Source organism: Elgaria multicarinata, chromosome 3 (assembly GCF_023053635.1).
Source record: "Elgaria multicarinata webbii isolate HBS135686 ecotype San Diego chromosome 3, rElgMul1.1.pri, whole genome shotgun sequence".
NCBI classification, from domain to species: Eukaryota; Metazoa; Chordata; class Lepidosauria; order Squamata; family Anguidae; genus Elgaria; species Elgaria multicarinata.
In genome coordinates this window covers 61,937,319-61,956,181 of record NC_086173.1, presented here as the reverse complement: position 1 = coordinate 61,956,181, position 18,863 = coordinate 61,937,319, and the positions used below count along the sequence as shown (strand labels likewise).

At 43.1% G+C, this 18,863-nt stretch overlaps 1 protein-coding gene across 2 annotated transcripts; it reads right to left on the bottom strand.

Annotated features, from left to right (window-relative positions):
• Positions 1-619: 619 nt before the first annotated feature.
• WDR45B (WD repeat domain 45B) lies at positions 620-16,826 on the bottom strand. Of its 2 annotated transcripts, none has more exons than XM_063120443.1 (10): positions 16,695-16,826; positions 11,573-11,647; positions 11,012-11,113; positions 9,895-9,982; positions 9,079-9,173; positions 8,364-8,554; positions 6,582-6,667; positions 5,282-5,383; positions 2,491-2,612; positions 620-1,986 (listed from the first exon to the last, which is right to left on the bottom strand). In XM_063120443.1, exons 1-10 carry the CDS (start codon positions 16,759-16,761, stop codon positions 1,880-1,882), a joined length of 1,035 nt encoding a protein of 344 aa, XP_062976513.1. In that variant the 5' UTR covers positions 16,762-16,826; the 3' UTR covers positions 620-1,879. The 2 variants fall into 2 exon arrangements, with proteins under 2 accessions (XP_062976513.1, XP_062976514.1); XM_063120444.1 differs by having other exon boundaries at positions 1,899-1,986; positions 2,491-2,548.
• Between the last annotated feature and the right edge of the window lie 2,037 nt (positions 16,827-18,863).

Below are 18,863 nucleotides of genomic sequence, written 5' to 3'. Positions count from 1 at the left end.
TATCAGAGGAAAGAGAGGTTTTATTTATAGCATTCTAGCAAAATTGGAGCAAGGAGAGCCTTTGCCTACTGTTTCTTATAAAAGGATGGAATAGGTAGAAAGGACAATCACAGAAGGCACTGATAGGAGCTGGAAGTAAGATACCATAAGTGTCAAAGGAAGGGAATAAGGGAAGCCGATGATGTGAGGTAACAAAGAAGCCAGCAGAACATTTTAGAGAAAAATTAATGTATGGTCCAGTAAGATCCCTTCATTCAGGGCAGCAGTGCTTCAAAACAGTATGCTGTATCCAAATGTGGCTTGTACCAGTGGAAAGGCACTTCTGCTTGTTAAAGGCACCCTCGCCTGTTGGGAGCTGCCAGGAAAGCCCCACTGCATGACAGGAGTCCTGTTCATACTTCTCTGGCTCCAATCTATTAACCTAGTATAATGGTGTCTTAATTTTCTCAACTTTGGGGTGGGCGGGTGAGTATACTTTGTAAATGCTAAGGTGTAGATTGCAGTCCTTTCTTTTTTACAAGTCTAAATAGATCCTGCTTTTGCTTGATCTCTAGCTATGTAGGCAGTAGATACAGAACTCCAACTAGAAGTAATGTCTACTTTTTGTTAATTAAATGAGTACAGTAAATTAGTCACTTTAATTGAAGAATATTACAAAAGATGTGCAAAACAATTTCCATGATTAAATACACATTTAAAAGCAACATGCAAACTGACGTTTGAATATAGGTTTTAGTTAAATGACAAATTCCGATACCTTACAACTTGGTGAACTAAGATTTCAATTAATTTTTAAGGATGTGTGAAATAAGGGAACAAATAAGTAAAGTTGTGCTTTAAAGAGGCGAAGGTGGTAATTTCAAATTAAGAGTCCACATACTTCATTTCATACTTGAAATATAGTTGTGTCACCACTTTGATCACTTTAGTTAAAACAGGCAGCTGCTTACTTTGCTTTGAATACACAGTAAGCTTGTAGGATAGTAAAGGACATCTTGGGACCTTATACAAGTACAGAAAACTACCAGTTACCCATCTCAGACTGGTTGTCAGCCTTTCCTTGCACAACGTAAGTGCCAACATTAATGGAACAAGATTTCAACTGTGTGGAATGATTACTTCCAATACCTAAACAACGTTATCAACTTCACAACCCCTCAACATTGTCCTATGCCATTTTCTTCCTGCCCTACAGAATGGTTATTTGGGTGAACAGTATATAATGCTGTTTGCTATGGGATATTTATTTTGGCACCTCTTGACAAATGACATTAACAAGTTAATACCTATTCACAGCAGTACGGAAACAAAGACTTGAGCATTCTATCTATTCCTGAGCAAGTGCAACTCGGAGCCAACTTGCTATGATTCCTTTCTGTGTATTAGGAGAAAACAAGACATTTGTGAAGGCAGAGAAGCTGCTGGTATAAATATTCCAACTTGTCTGGTATGCCATGCCCACCCACCCCCAACCATAGTACTAGAAGTCCAATTTTCATTTCTGTTTGGAGGAATCCATTATCTGCTAAAAACTTTAATAAACTCCCTCTCCATCAGCCTTATGGTGTGGCAGGTACTAAGCTTCACACATTAACTACAGAGAGAAACCCAATAGGCACAGGCTATTGAAACTTTAAGAAAATTGAAGGAACAGCAGCAGCCAAAACTAACATTTAAAACCAGTTGTTGAAAGTTAACGTATTAGTCCTCTGCCTTGCAGCTTGCTCCGATCGTATTGGCTTGGGCTTCTTAAGATCATCGGTCCCATCTTGAGCAGCACTGTCGACTGCTGGGTAGTCAGAGGCTCTCTTCAGGAGAGGGAGAATAATCAGGAGGGGAGCCAGGCATTCTTCCCCACTACAAGCTTCTCTCAGTTCAGTCAAAGTTTGTCATCAGTCATTTCTAAGAACTGAGCATAGACATCCCTGGAGCATTCCCCTTTTTGATTGAATAAAAATTTGTAGTAGCTGCCATCTGCACAGATTGCTGAGAGAGAGAGAGAGAGAGAATTATTTTTAGGTTAGCAGTTAAGAGAGTTGTTTATCTTGTGTTTCACTGAGCAGTTTCTGTGCAATTGGGAGAGCAGCACCAGAAGGTACTAGTCCAAGAACGGCTTTTCTACATAATACTTTTGCCACTCGCTGATCAGGGCAAGGAACAGGTGTCAATTTAATTCTTTGAATTGTTTAAATTCAGCGCAATTCTAGGGCATGGCACATCCCACCCCAGAAGCCTCAGACAGGTTGTTGAGCTGCCCTTCATGGTGGCTGAAGACATTTTGTTCCCCGTCCCAAGTTCTGCCACTCTTAACTTCAATCATGTCAGGATATGGTCTATGGCCTAATTTAGTAAATTCTGTTCAATCAAATGTAAATTAACCCACTAAAATAAATGGAATTAGTTCAATGAAACGAGTGTGGTGCTATAAGAAACCCATTTCAATGGCCATAGCTGCTTGAACTCATAGGGTGTGGGCTTTGTTTGACTTACCTAGGACAGAATTTGGCTCTGTTCCAAAGGCACAGATGCAGGGAGAGCCTGAGGGAACCTGAAATTTGGAAAAACTCCATTTGGAACTGAAGTATTTGGGCAGGAAGCTGGCTGATGCTAAACTGAAAGAGAATGAAAGGAAGCTCCTTCACCACCTGAAGGCAAGACTCCAAGCACTGAAGCAGACTAGTTCCTAACAGCATCTAATAAAGCTCACAGTTATTACAGAGATAAAGTTATTTCCTTTATAGCCTGCCTTTCCACTACAAATAGTGTTCATGGTGACTAACAATAAAATACATGATAAAATACAAAATTCTAATAAATATAAAAGCAAATCAGTATTAAAAACATACAAATTAAGGAATAAAGAGCACCAGTTGAACCTAATTCAGTAAATAAGTCAACTTAAAAGGCAAAAGCCTGTCTACACAAAACCACATTTGCCTACTGGCAGAAGGAATCTTAAGATGGCCTCCCCCAGTAAAGAATCCCAGAGGCAGGAAACAGCTCCTGAGAAAGCCCCCTCTTGCATCCCGCCCCCCAAATGTGCCTCTGATGGAAACAGGGCAGAAAAAAAGAGGCTCTCTTGAGGATTTACAAACCCAGGCAAACTCATACAGGAGAATGCAGACTTCCAAATAACCTGGTCCCAGGTTGTGTAGGGCTTTAAGTAAGTTAAATAACCAGCACTTTGAATTGTGCCTAGAAAGAGAGGTAGCCAGTGAAGCTGTTGTGAGGAGTGAATCGAATGTTCCCTTCATGATTGAAGGCAAGAGTGGCAAAATAAACACATTTTATTCCTCCATGAGTTCTGCCACTCTTGCCTTCAACCGTGTTTTGATTGAATAGAATTTATTGTATTAGTCAGCCAAATGCATGCTAACCCCTTGCAATCTGAACACATTTTGCCAATGGAAGGAATGGAATGTACGTTTCCTTTCCTTTCTTGACAGCGCCCTCCCCCCTGCTCCATGCCCTCCGAATCCCCTGTAGAGGGCGCACAGAGGGGGGGATGCAAGGGGGAGGAGAGGCTGAAGAGGCAGATTGATATAGAGTGAGTTCCAGTGGTCCAAATGGAATGTATTTAAGGCATGTGTCACCACAGCCAGATCCAACATCTGCATGGACAGTTGGTGCATAAGCCTTACCTATGCAAACGCACCCCTGGCCACCACTGAAACCTGAGCATCCAGATTCAGGGCCAAGTTCAAGAGTGCACCCAAATTGTAAACCTCAACCTTCAAGTGGAGTGTAACCCCATCCAACGCAGGTTGGTTCCCTACTCCCCAGTCTCTCTTTTGACTGACCAGAAGCACTTTTTTTTCTGAATTAAGCTTCAATTCATTTGTGTTCAACCAGTCCATTACTGACTTCAGAACTGATTTTGAGTTTGAATAGCTTCCTTGGATTTAGCACCACCTTCTGTAATCACCCCTTCAAGCAGGACTGGAGCCACCATAAAACAGTGTCTTCAAGTATCTTCCAATCAAGTGATCCAGAGGGGAACCACGCTCGATGGTACTGAACACCACAGAGGAGTCCTAGCAGAGACAGTAGGGACATACTCCCTGTCACCCACATAGATCACCAAAGCAGTTTACAGTTTGCCATAGAATGGAATATTGGAGACTGTCTGGCCAGCAATTATCCAGTTCGCTGAGGTTCAGGGAGGCATTTTCTGAAACAAATGTCTCCTCGTCCCCTTTTTAAGGCAATATGGAATCACAACCTGTTGTAGAGGCATTAATAACTACCCTTGCCCACTTGGCCAGTCACCAGCAACACCCAGAAAGGGCAAGAGTCAAATACGTAGTATGTCTCTCCTCTCCAAGGATCCTGTCCATATCCTTCAGCTGTACAAATTCAAAAGTATTCATTGGAAAAGCAAACTATCTGAAGGGCACATGGGGAGAAGAGGGCACAGAACTCCTATTCTGCCAGTGCTATCCTTCCTCCCACAGAATGTTGATGCTAGATCCAACCCCCAGAGTGTATCCTGCTGAATGAGTGGGACAGACCCATCGTTGCCATAAAAGCTAAAAACTCCTGAAACACTTCCAACATGGAAGCTTCAAAATGTACACTGAAGTCCAGAATGGCTAGCGCCGGAAGAGCAACTGTTGGGCTGACCAGTATACCAGTAGAATTCCAAATGCAGAGACTCAAAAGTGGAAGATGGGGCATTCAGTCAGGGGGAGTAGAATCACAACAGACCACTGCAACTCCACCTCTTGAACCCCTGGGTCTCACCTGCTGCTAGATGGGTGGTGACCCAGGTGATCAAATCTGGGGAAGAGTCACACTCTTCCCTCCACCATATGTTATAAGCCAGCTTGGTCATTCAGCATCATGTCCTGCATGCCTATTGTTTACCCATTCACCAACCTGGCACTCAGCAGCAGTATCTTCCTCCCAGAGGGATTGTCACCAAGGCCTCTCAGGCTCTGAGACCTGAGACACAGACTGAGAGCATCCAATACCCTGTTGCATTCCCTTCCCTAAAACCATTGTCATGGACAGAAAAGAGGAAGGCAAACACTCCAGTTCAAAAAAGGATCAGGTGGCAAGAGACAGAAAAGATCTCTCGGTGCCTGAGACCCTGGAGACCTGCTGCCAGCCAGCTAGGCTAGACAACGTGAGACCAGATAAACCTGACATGAGGCAACTTCCGACATGCATGAAGATTTCATTTCATTCTCATGGCGAACTGCTCTTCCACGAATGTGTGCAATCCTTTACTAGGCTCAGCATGCTAGTCCTCCTCACCACCCCCAGACCACCCCCTTACCTCGACTGCTTATTCCTTTTGGGATCCTCTGCAGCAAAGATGTGCACTGTAGCATGGTCGCTTGACACACAGATGAGAGAAGCATCTTGGTTGAAGTTAATGCTAATGGAGAAGTCAAAAACAAATCTATGTATGCCACCACAATCACGGAACAAGTTGTTGTTAGTTTAAAAAATAACAACTTTATGGGTTGGATCCAGCATCGTGAGACCATGAGCAGAAGGATAGCACTTGTAAAATGGCAGAAAAGCACTTCGACTTCTCCTTCGGCAGCCCCCACATGCCCTCCAAATCTCCTCCTTCAGGGTGCAGTGCACAGAGGAAGTGGAGTTGTATCCTTCCACTTGTGGTATCATGATACTCAATCTAACCCTATGTGTGTATATGCAACTTTTCAAAACACGGTTTAAGAAAGTAGATCATTCGAGGAAATAACAAATATGTGATTATCTTAATCAACTATAAGTAGTAGGTTTTCATCAAGAAGTCACTTCTCCACTCAAGAATATTGGAACCTCTTAAACTGCAATAACTAAGGAGGTTATCTACAGCAATGTCACTTGCAGCAAAATGGCCCAGATAAAATTAACAGATACCCAGTGAAATGGAAGCAGGCTAAATGTTTCATCTCAACAACAGAAGCAGCAGGAAATGAAGGAGCAGGCACCCCAGAAATAAATATCATGGAAAAATATATTCACATTTTTTAAAAATGTGAAATCCATAGTTTATATAGCTGACAAAAGGACATACGGTGGTATGTAGGATGCAACTATTTCTTAGTATCTTACTTCCACAGTCAATACCAACCAAGTTCTAGGAATAAACATATGGGCACTATTTCTCGGCCCCATTTTATGCAAATGTTGGGTCATTAAAAAAATGTTCCAAACGTGACTGGGATCACCGCTGGAGCAGGGGTGTGTGTGTGTCTTGCTGGCAGACAATATGGGTTTTGCCACCAAGTCCCCTAAGATATGTGATGGAGCCGACTGGAGGACCAAGGGGAAAGAAGAGGGAGAACAACCCACAGTAAACCCAATCAACCATCAGACTCACCATGGGTTGTTCCAGCAGCAACCCACACCATGTTGCTTATTTCACAGGGTGGGTTGTTGTGTCATGCAAACTCAGCCAGTGACAAAAAAGAGAAAAAAGATTTACACAGGAAGTCCCTCTCTCATAGCTACAGAAACCCGGGGATAGTTTTGAAGCATAAACGTTCACCCACCACCCTGATAACTTAAAGTTAAATGTGGTGCCAGAGGCTCCCACAACCCAGAACCAAAACAAAGCTTACCAGTAGATATTGGCAGCCTGAGATCCTCTGCGTAGCTCCTGGATTAAATGCCCAGATGAAGTGTCAAATATTCTTATTAGGGTCCCCTTGGGAAGCAAAAACACCAAGCTGTAAAGATGTGGGAAGCAGACTAGATCTCTGAAGAACAACACATAACACAAAGAATAGCTGCTTGCTTAAACAGATTATGGTTCTTTAGTTCTTTTACCACTACCTCACACTTTCAGAGCTGCACTACTTTTTCATTCCCACACAGAAGGCCTTAATTTTCTCTTATGCTCTACCACCTTGTCATGTTGATCAAAGGCATTTTGATATCTAATACTATCCTCCCAGTGTGTTTGGAACTTCTCTTAGATTCATTTGCATAAATATACCCATGTTCAGTGCCAAAGAAATTACTATTGGGGTGGAGGTCAGGAATCTCATGCTTATTACTCGAGAACTACCAGACTGATTTTGCTCATTTTTATTTTAAACTGAAGCTTGAGTAGTGTGAACATGCAGAAAATTTTGAAGTCTGAAAAAGTTCAAAGCTCGAGCTTTAACAGCCAAACAGTACGTTTCTGTGCCCTGACCATGAGCCTGAGGCACTTGAGGAACTACAGCTCCCACATAGCTCTGCACCACACAGACATTTAGGGAGTAAAACACAAAGGTTGGGATGGAGGGAGAGCCTTGCGCTTTGAGCCTACTCTTGAAGTGGCCATATTGGCAACAGGAATATTGGCGGAGGTGTCGTCGAAAGCTCTGAAGCAGTGGTTATGTTTTCTTGGTTATGTTTTCCATTGATTTGTTAATTGCTGAGGATCTGGAAGAACAGAAGACTCAGCAGAAACTTAAAGGTCAACTCTACATCTGGACATTGAGTGTCATAATTGAATAATTGTCTAACTGATTGTCTTCAATTAAGGGTTGCAAGGAGTTGCATCCTTGTACAGGTTGTCTATAAAAGTAAATGTATTTTCATGCTCACTACTACTTACTTCCATGTCCCTTACCCAACTTGATGTGAGCTGTATTGACTGACCGTTTGTAAGTATTTGTATCTGTACTGCCATAACTAAATTATATATTTATTTGCCAATAAAAGGTTTATTTTAACCTACAAAAATCTCTGTCTTAATTCACGTCTTTGCTGATTTGGCTGAGAACCGCTGCAATCTCTGCTAGTCTCTGGAAGGCCCAGACAGAGACTTAACACAAAAGGTTATGTGCCAGAAACCGAGTCTGTGCCATAACTAATCAGCTTTTAAAGCCATAACTCAACAAAGTCTTCCATACAGCTAACATATCAGGGACTGACATAGCAGGAGCCAAGGAACAGTAAGTTTCGCTCTCAGATTGCTAGTGGCCCTAGGCTTTACACTAGTTGAAAAGATTACAGGACCTGGATCAATTTGTACCAAACCCAGTACACATACAAACACTTACACAGGTTCTCAAAAATTCTGGCAATATAGGGAGGCAGCAAGATGAAAAGTGCAAGTGAGTAACAAACAGTTGAGGAACCTCTTAGAAGTTATGTAGGAGGGACAAGTTGCTCTTGAATGTATAAATGTTTTGTCTCTTGACCAATATTTGCAAAAACAACATGCCTATTTCCATATGCATCATCACAACAGTTATGATACTTGCTTAATGTTTGCAAATTTGAGTTGATGTAGTCCTCCTAGTAAGATTAACAGCAGACCCTTATGAAGACATTCAAGATTTTTATTAAACCATTGAAGATTGCTGTGTGGTTTTCCAGCCAAATGTGTAGTACAACTGTTAGCTTACTTTTTCTGATGCTGTGGCAATTCTTGTTCCCTGCAGGTTTAGAGCTATGCAACTCAAGACTCCTTCATGAGCAGGTATATCTACTGGAGGTTTTTCTGTATTTGCCAGGTCCACTATCTGCACATGTCCAGTATGTGTTCCAGGGAATGCGAGTAGGGAATTATTACTGTTTGGGCACAGGACGCAGAGACCTGAAATACAATAGAAAGTACTGGTGGTGGTGGTATTATTATTATTATTATTATTATTATTATTTCCAATGCATTTCTCCCCAGAACACCCTGCTCCAAAGTAGCTCTGAGAGTTGTTAGGCTTTAGATGAGCAGAAAATAAGTTTGCAACCGAGGTAGGTTCATGTTATCACATAGCTAGAAGTGTTGGCTGTATAAGTAACGTTTAAAATTAGCACCGAAATGCCATTATTATAGCTGGATTTTCTCACAAGATAATTTTCAGATCCTATGTGTCAGTGCCAGAAAGATGGAAGAGAAATGACTTCACAAGCTTTGCCACTGCACTTGACAGAGACGGTGCAGATTGCCTGGCTCAGCAACACAGCACTTGCCTTGCATTTAAAAAGGTCCAAGTTGTTTTTAAAACACTGAAGTAGTACAATGTGTGAAATATACACTGTCAGCACCTGATGAAGCAGGACAAGAATAATGCAAAATACTTCATCATCTTTCTTACCATTCTTGTAATAGACACAACTTACCTTTAGGGTTGTAGCACGTTTCAAAGACATGCAACTGGTGAGGATTGTGTGTGAATGTGAAAACTTTAATCATAGAGTCCAAAACTACCACAATTCTGAAAGAGAAAAAGAAATGGTACACATGCTTATGTTTCCAATGAACATTACACACCCAAATATATTTGCTCTAACACTATAAACATTTTTCTGCATTTGTCAGAGGCTGCAGTAACAGCAGGACTTGCAAAGCAACGCCTATCTGACTTCAAAGGACAGCATTCATTTTTCCGACTGCATGAGCACCCACCAATTTCTTCAGCGCATGGCCCAGCAGAAGACTTAACATGAGTAGTCACTGGAGTCATCCATCCTTTTGGTATACAGCAACACTTTTGAAGTTTAACTAAACATGGCCAATTTTAAAGGTATATGTTCACACACACAACCATAAATAGAGGGAACCCAAAGCACATTTGTCATGTATTTCTGATTCCTGAGCCTCTCAAGACTTGCCCCAAATCTGTTTTGGGCATCTCCTCACAGGAGGGAAAAGCACAAGCTACTGCCACAATGGGAACTTGCACATAACCCTGTGCCAGAGGAGATGTGCAAGACTAATTTCAAATGAGACAGACATGTGTGGAACATGAAGCACAAGTCAGTTGCATATTCCATCACCCCTTTCATAATTCCCAAAACAGCTCTACAAGATGCTCCATTTGCTAATATGCTATAAACCCAGAGGCCTTTTCCTTTTATGAAAATAACTGAGACCACAGAACAAACTGCACACCAGTAAAATGACCACTCTGTACAACAAACTGTGACAAGACTTACCTGTCTCTTCGCAGCTTAACTGCTTTGACTTCGGTGGAAAACTCTATTTCAATAACAGTCTTCTTTTTCAGATCATCCCAGATCATCACTACAGCAGTGGAAATGCCCTTATTAGTCTTAGAACAAGAACTGTCAATATTATGCAGTGCTTCCAGTGATGCCATTTTGAAAGTCTAGCTTTCACAAAGAATAGTTACATCTCAGATTATGCAGTGTGCATTGGTTCACTTAGAAAAACACAAGGAAAAAAAGCACATGCCAAGTTTTGATCTCCAAAATTAGATATTTTACATGCAGGGGTGGGGAACCTGTGCTCCTCCAGATGTTGTTGGATTCCAACTCCCATCAGCTCCCAGCATGACCAGGGATGATGGAGTTGTAGTGAAACAATACAAGTTCCCCACCCATTTCAGTTACGATTAAGTTACATTAAGCATCTCCTTTCTTATTTGATATATTTGCATGCATATATATATATGTGTGTGTGTGTGTGTGTGTGTGTGTGTGTGTGTGTGTGTGTTACTTTTAGCTTTTCCTGCTCCACTCTGACTATATCAGCTACATCCAAACCAGTTTTATATTAGTCTCCCCAACCTGGTGTCCTCCAGATATTTTGAACCAAAACTTCCATCAACCGTAGCCAGTATGGCTAATGGTCAGGTATGATGGGAGCTTTAATTCCTAAACTTCTGGAGGGCACCAGGCTGGGGAAGGATATCTCATATGATTGTCTCCTGAGGCCTATTCCATTCTCTCCTTCCCACCCAGATAGTGTCATTAGCATTTTATTCCTACTGGGGAGAGGAGGGCGTGAGTTGATTTTATCCCTGCTTATCTAAAAATCTGTTTGTCCTTTGACCATCTGGAATAAACTGTCTTGAATACAGAGAAACATCAGGATACAGACTAGTCTACCTAGTAACTGCCACCAAGAGGAATGATTCCTCATGGCCCTCCTCTAGAAAGGCAGCAGCTAAATCCATATTTGTTCAAATTCTAAACTACTCAGACAAGACTTGGATAAAATCTGCTTGAAAATCAATTACATTAAAACAACTTGGAAAGATTTCATACTGAATCAGCATTACATTATTTTACTTACTACTCAGTACTATACCTTTATTAGGTGGATATTTGGGCTTTTTTCCTCCACCGACCAAAGCTAAATAATTGCAGCGAAACAACATTTCAACATGGCCAACTCCTCCTTCAAGAAATTCTGTTGGGAAACGGGCATTTTACAGTAAACATTCAGTGCAAACGCTTATTAATGTTGGAACATCATTGCAGATGAAGAAGAATCTCTCTTAAGACTCATGTTAAAATGCAGCTGAGGTCAAGCACTTTTACTTTGCACTTTTGCCTTGTTTTGGAAAATGCTTCTCCTGCTGACCATCAGAAAAGTGGGATCAGGGTCCTCCTCTGACTACTCATTATGGGCACACACTCCTATCAAGAGAGTTAATGGGAATTGCTCAGAGCTTTAAAAAAAATAGCCTTCAAATTCAGGCAAGTCAAATCTCCTAAGGCTGCAATCCCATGCACAATTACTTGAGAGTAAATCCCACTGAACTCAGGACTCACTTCCAAGTAAACATACACACAAGATGCACATGGATTTTTTAAAATGAGAAAACAGCACAGCAAAGCAACCATGGGCAATAAGGAACCATCTTACCTTGTTTCTCCTTCTCTTTGAGTGGATCTGCATTAAATACTCTAAATCCATTTTCCATCCCACATGCAAAACACCCTAAAAGAAAGAAAGATAGGCTTACCACCTCAGGCTTTATATTTGTGGGGATGGAGACCATTGCTCAGTGGTCAAGCACATGCTTTGCAAGCAGATGATCCCTGGGTCAGACCTTGGCAACAACTCTCCAAAGGTTCAGGTGGCAAGTGATGGGAAAGGCCTCACTTTGCCTGAGGCCCGGGAGAGCCACTGTCAGCTAGACTAGACAGTTCTAGGCTAGATGGACAAAATGTCTGACCTAGTATAAGGCAGCTTCCCATGTTCCAATGAGAAGCACACCTCTGCAGGTCTCTCCAAGAGACAGTGCTCATCTCATTCAATAGATTTGAATGGAAAGTAAGGCATCTCCCAGGAGCTCAGGGCCATGCACCCGGAGTTGCCGCCATTTTGTCCTCGTAGCAACCCTGTAAGGGCAGATTAAGTCACTGCCCAAGGTCAACCAATGATTTTCATGGTGAGCAGCATGAACCTAGATCTCTATGGTTCAAGCCCAACACATCAATTGACCCCCCAAAAAGATTCTATAATTCAATATGCCCATTGAATGCTAATAGGCAACCAAGGATGACTGGCAGCCCCCAAGGCCTTCAGCTACAGTTTGGCTAACATGAACATAGGTAAAGGTCTAACGCATCATGCTGGTTCAACTCCCTCTGTGACAGAAGGCTGCCATGCCTTTTTTAAAAGGCACTGGTACTAAGAAGCTGTAGGATTCTTGGAGTTTAGATCTGTACAATTTCTGGTAATTTTGAAGCTATGGGAGGAAAAAAATTTTTTTAAAAAAAGCGGGGGGGCTCAGGAAAACAACATGCTTACATTGAGAGCATTGTTAACCATACAACTCCTGTTCCTGCTGGTCAGTGACAATTATTGGAAAAAATAAATCTTCTCTTTTATGCCCTTCTCTATCTCAAGAGAGACACCATATTATGTTTCAACTTATTAATCTTCTTGAAGCATAGATCAGGTCATCTGTCTATAGTAAAGACTTTTCCTTTCAGTCAGGCCAGGTATTTATTTATTTACTCACTATAACATCATTTGCATTACATAATCTCACATAATCTGTAAATATGAAATCTGGTGGATGCTAAACACCACACCAGAATCTGCTGCTAATGTGCATTCAAATATACTTCTGCAACCAAAATAGCTCAACATTTTTTGTAATAAAAACAGGAACTCCAAAGATTCTAAGAGAAGCCTACAAACTGCAGCCTACATCTAAAGTCATACAAGTAGATTTCAACTTGCACAACATTACTTCCTTTCCTCCCCCTTCATCAACGCCCCCAATCTGCTCCGGAAGGTCCTCCACCCCTCCAGAGCACATTTTGGGTACATATGGGTGGCTTCATGGTGAACAGGAATCTGTTCCACACACAGTGGCCATTCCACATAACCCATATAACACATCCTGCCAAGTCAATAGGAGGAATATTTCATTAGCTTGCATATTTCAAGCACTATCAAATACTCCTGAGTGACATTTCCTGCCAATTGCCAACACTGATTCTGGATTCACTAACTCTACTGCAGTAGCCATTCCTCCCCCTCATTATTTATTGGATTCTGCAAATGATACCACTATATGCAATCCTGCCTTGATTACACCCATTTTTTCCTGGTGCTTATATACTAGTTGCTCTTGGCTTTTACCCTTCTTAGGGTCACTTTATATTTGATTCCCATGCTCCTCTAGTTTGGCACTCAAGTACTAAACTAGAAAACAAAAGCTGGTACAATGTGACATCTAAGAACCTGCATTGATGTTACTCTTATAGTGCACATTCTGCACATCACAATGCACATGAGCTAGGAAACAACGTATGCAAAGCCTGGGCATCATGCAGCTCAAAAACACAGATGGTCCTTGAAAAATTCCTCCTTGCAAAAACTGTTCCCTTACAATCTCAACTGAAGCATTTTCACTCAGAAACTCTGCAGTGCTCAGTGAGCCTTCCTCATTAGTAAAGGTACATAGGATTACAATCTGACAGTCTGAACCTATGCAGATCTTGGCACACATCTATGCATATTGATTTCAGCTACTTCTATGTCTGGAATCAATTTTATTTGTTTTCCCTCACCCCTGACTGTAGGACCAAAACATAATGGGCTCAAATATTAAGGAAGGGGAACTTTCTGATGGTAGGAGCTGTTTGACAAGGGAAAACACACTGCCTCAGAAGTTGGTGACTTTGCTTCGTTAGAGGTTATTAAGCAGAGACCAGCTAGCCACTGATCAGAGATGCTGTAGCAATGGATCTCCTGCATTGGCAAGGATCTAGAGATCCTTTGGGATCCCTTCCAATTCTATGATTCTAATATCTGCCCCTCCCTTTTCAGAATTTGGATCAGACCAAAGAGCCCTGCTGAATCTAATTCAGCATTCTGTTCCCACAGTGGCTAACCATATGCCGATATAATACACCTCCTCTTCCAAGTCAACAGAATGGGCCAGCAGCAAATTTGGGTGTGTCTGTGTCTACAGGAGTGGACCACAGAGATGTGAAGGCTTGGGGAAAACCACTGGAGGTGGGGGGAATCAGAAAAAGAAAGTAAAAAGTGGTTCCCTGCCCTAAATTCAAAAATTCCTTGGAGAAAAACGGGGGATTTGTACCCCCTTTTTTCTGGGGTTTTCCCTAGTTTTTGACATTTTTTGTGCTCCCCCATGGAATAATGCTGTTACAATTATCACAGCGGGAAAGAGATGCTTAGAACATACAGTGAAAAAGATTTTGTACGATTTCACAAATCAAGGCTAGAAAAAGGGAGCAGCTAGAGATAGTGACTACCATTCCATTGGTCTTTTCAGTTTTAGATTGCTACCAGTAAATACCCTCAAGTAACAGAATAGCACAGGACAAACTTTTCTGGAGTGGAAGTTACTGTAAGGAAACTGATGCATCCTAATTTGCACAACCCTAGTGGTTCATTATGGTAGTAACAAAACAAACAAACAAATACCTCACACCTCCAAAACAAACAGTAGCTAGGATAACTACTCTGCTAACTTACAGTATCAGGCAAGCAGGGCCACCTCACACATTTAATCTTTAAGGGCACATATAAAATGTTAAGTGTACACCTCAATATGTATAAACTAGCCTTCCCCAATGTGGTGCCCTCCAGATGTGTTGAATTATAACTCCCAGCATCCCAGAGCAAACATATCTGAAGGACATCAGGTTGGAGAAAGCCGATGTAAATTATAAACATGGCAAACATCCGCATCATACAGGATTGCCTGATATTCCCTGTTTACGTCTGTGTAATGTGTAAAATGGCTTTAGCAGTCAAGATGGGGTGGGGGGAAACAGGGAAAGACCATCATAAGAAGCCCTTCCCCTGTTTATAAACACAAAAACACACTTTCTGAATTTTCTTAGAACAATTCTGAACTGAACAGGGGCATGAAACAAATACATCCACTGCAAGACGAGTGGAAGCCCGTCTAGAGGCATGCATGACACTAAAAAATATTTTATTTTCCTTTCTATATAACTATGAATTATTTTGTTCATAGACTCTAAACCTTTACTGTTTAAATACAGGATGATACGAAGAGCAGAGTAGGAAACCTAAAGTGGAGGGTATATGGGCAGGGCAGGACAAAGGAAATATTTTCTATATGAATTGTATTGAAAAATGACACACACACACCCAACAAACAGTTAATAACACAAAAATGACAAATGGCTTGTCTGTGCTATTAATTAGGGATCATTGCAGCCATTACTATGTAACTCTCCTACAGGATTCCTTGCTCTCTCTTCAAAAGCAGTTCAAGCAGTATATCTATATGCAAGTTCACATTCCTCAAAAAGCAGGAAAGGACTGTATTTTTACAAGAAACTGATGCAAGTATTCTGAGGTACAGAATGACTCAGTGCATGAAAGGGCAAAAGCTAATGTGACCCTTCAGCACACCCACCCTGCAAGAGCGAAGACAGGCTAGGAGTCTCTTTGGAGCTGTGCTTTAGCATGCCAGGTCCTAACAGAGACATAGGAGCAGTTTTGTTGTCTGCTTGCTGAAGGAGAACGGCGGAATTATAGCTTGGCTGTAGAGGAAATGGCCATGAACATGAGGGCAAGCCCAGCAAACTCATGCCTAGCAGCAAGGAGCTCAATATACGTAGCTTCTTAAAGAGAAGGAAGTTAACGGGGGCAGATTTAAACTAGGGGAATAGTTTGGCATAACAAAACTCGAGGGGGGAAAGAACAATGCATTCGACTAGGCCAAGTCCTCTCGTCTTGCGAGTAAGTAAGGCTTTACATGGGAGTCTGAAGAGGCAAACGCATCCAGGTAGGAGAAGGCAAACGGGCGGTCGAAGGAGAGCAAAGCTATCCTGAGAGGCTCCTTAGCTACAACCCTATCTAACTCTGCTTAGCTCTGCCTCCCTCTCCGTCTCCCAACTCTGCTGTGTGCCCTGCGTTGAATTCTCAATTGTAACCCTGCGAGGCAGAGACCTTCCCTCCAGGATTTTGTAAAACGCCATGCACCGTGACGGCGTTATGTTAATAAATACGCACATACATCCACAGAAGAGAGGGAAAGAGATGAGGGCGGGCGGGCGAAGCATCAGTAATACATCTTCTTCCGCTCGACACACACTCAGGGGCCAAGGCAGGGGAGGAAAGGATGCGCCAGAGATCGGAGGAGACAGACCCCTCGACCCCTCCGCTTCATCCACGGCAAAGGAAAGCGCTCCTCCCGCCTCTCTGGGTAGTGAGACACGTATTTAGGCTGACCGCGGGAGGGCCCAAGCCCAGCTTGGATGGGGCGGGGGCGGGGGCGGGGGGGGTGTTGAGAGAAATAAGGCATTATTACCTTGAGCCCCAACCCCAGCAGACGCCTAAACCGAGGGGGAGGGAAGAGAAAAGACCACCCAGATTGGCGCGCGGGGGGGGATGAAAGAGGGGGGAAGGCAGGATGGGGGGGGGGGCAGCAGCGGCGGTCAAGCCCCGAGCGCCTCTCCTGCCTCCGTCCACGGGTGGACAGGCAGGCGGAGGACCCGCCGCCGCCGCCCCGCGAGTTACTTGCCGTGGTCCTGGTTGAAGCCGGCGAAAAGCAGCCCATTCCCGTGCGGGTTCGCCGGGAGCAGGTTCATGGCGCCGGACTGCGGGGAAGGCCGCGGCCGGGGGCCCTTCAGACCATCGGGGGAGGGTCAGTGGCCTGAGGGGGCGGCAGCGCCACGATTCCTTCCGGACTAGGCAGGCGGCTGCCGGAGCACCGAGCGCATCGAGCAGCCTGCCGAGCTGTCGAACGCGAGGAGTGCCTCCGCCTCCTCCTTATAGCTCCCTCCACTGCGGGGCTGTTTTGCACTCCCAAGTCGACGTCCGTCCCCCTCTTCTGGACTCTCAGATTCGCTGCCCGACTGCATAGCGCATCGGTCAAGGCAGACCTCTCGCCCGAGCGCCGAGCTAAGGCGGAGTCTGGCGCTCACCTGGCTTGCCTATCCCAGGAAAGCTTTGTGATGGAGGCGGTGGCAATGCTATACGCCAAGGTTAGGCAACAACATGGCGCCCTCCAGATGTTTAGATCGCAGCTCCCATAAGCCCCCATCAGCATGGCCAGTGGCCGGGGATGAAAGGTGGTGTAATGTAAAACATCTGGAGGGCGCCATGTTGCCTACCTCTGCTATACACTTTCTCTAAGCTTAGGCACAATTACCTCTGAGTCAGCCCTGCTCAGCATAGTGGGCCTTCCAAATAAACATCCATAGAATCATACTGCACGGAGCCTAGTGGGATGGAGCAACATTGGCAATGGATACAAGCTGCAATGTCGGCACATGGGCCATTAACATGAAAATTATGGTATATTCAAAAGTGGCAACAAGGAATTTCACTAGTTTCAAGGACAAGCTGGCTTAATTTATAATGTATTGTGATTTTTATTCTAATACTTCATTTGTGACTCATTCTCGTTAGCAATTTCTTTTTCTGCATCCATCCAGGTCTATCACAATTCAGATCATGAACCTGAGTAGTGTGGAGTTGCAGTGCATTGGCTTGGTGAATGTGTTTTGGTCATGCTTAGCCAGGAAGGAACTTCTGTCCAGATCAGATTGGCTCAACCTTGAAAAGGGTGGTCATCCCATGGTGTAGTTTGCTTGCATGATTCAATTGTCTTAGAAGCTTGATCCTATGATGAGACACACCCAACCCCCTTGAAATTAAGCACACCTAAAGCTCCACAGGAGCAGGGTATAAAGGTATTCAATGTAATATGTCATGTGTTGTTGTTCATCTGAGGTTATATTTACCTAATTTTTAGACCTGCTAAGGAACAGATGATTGTTATTATGTCCTGATATGTAAAATCATACAATTCCAAGAGGGTGTACTTTCTTTTTCACACAACTGTATATTGTAGTAAAAGAACAAAATCAGAGTATGCAGTTGTAGCTTCCATGAGCTATAAAATGTACCATGACAACCCAACTGCTCTCTTCTCATGGTGCTGTAGATCTATGGTTGACGTTGCATCTTGTCCCCATTCATCTCAGAATGTGGGAGGGGGAAGTTAGGGGACAGGGAGATTAGAGGGCTTTTGTTGGCTTCTATTAAAGTTCTGTGTAATTAAAAACCTTCCCAAATATTGCATTACCTATTTGGTATTTCCTGGAACAAACACAGCAACAAAATTCACACCCAACCTCCACCTTATAGCTGTCAGGCATTTCCTCTCTACATGTATGCTTTTAATTGTCAGCCACTCTGAGAGCCTTTCAGCTGAAAAGTGGGATATTAAGTTGCCCAAAATAAATAAATATCCTCTCTCATGTCATCATAGCTTCCTCCTCCCTTGCACCAAATCTAAGTAACCACAGCCCCTTTTCGTAGCTTTGAACATGTAGATTGGGATAGCACAGCACAGCCCACGCCTGTGCGGTGCTGTGTAGTGTTGCCTCCAAGTTCACTGAAATCAATGGATTTAGGCATACTTAGGGCAGCATAGTTATTCATTTTGTATACCGCCACATCGCCCAACAGGCCCTCAGGATGGCTTACCACCATTTTATTTGCTTATGAATATTGCTTTTCAAACATAATGATTTTCAAAGCAGATCACAATAAGAAAATGAGCTTTATAGGCAGATCATATCACCCTCGCAACAGCAGAACCTGGAATATTAGGTGATATTGATGGTGTTATGTGGCCCTTGGCTCTGTTCCCCTGAAAGGTGATGGTAGAAGAAAAGGAGAG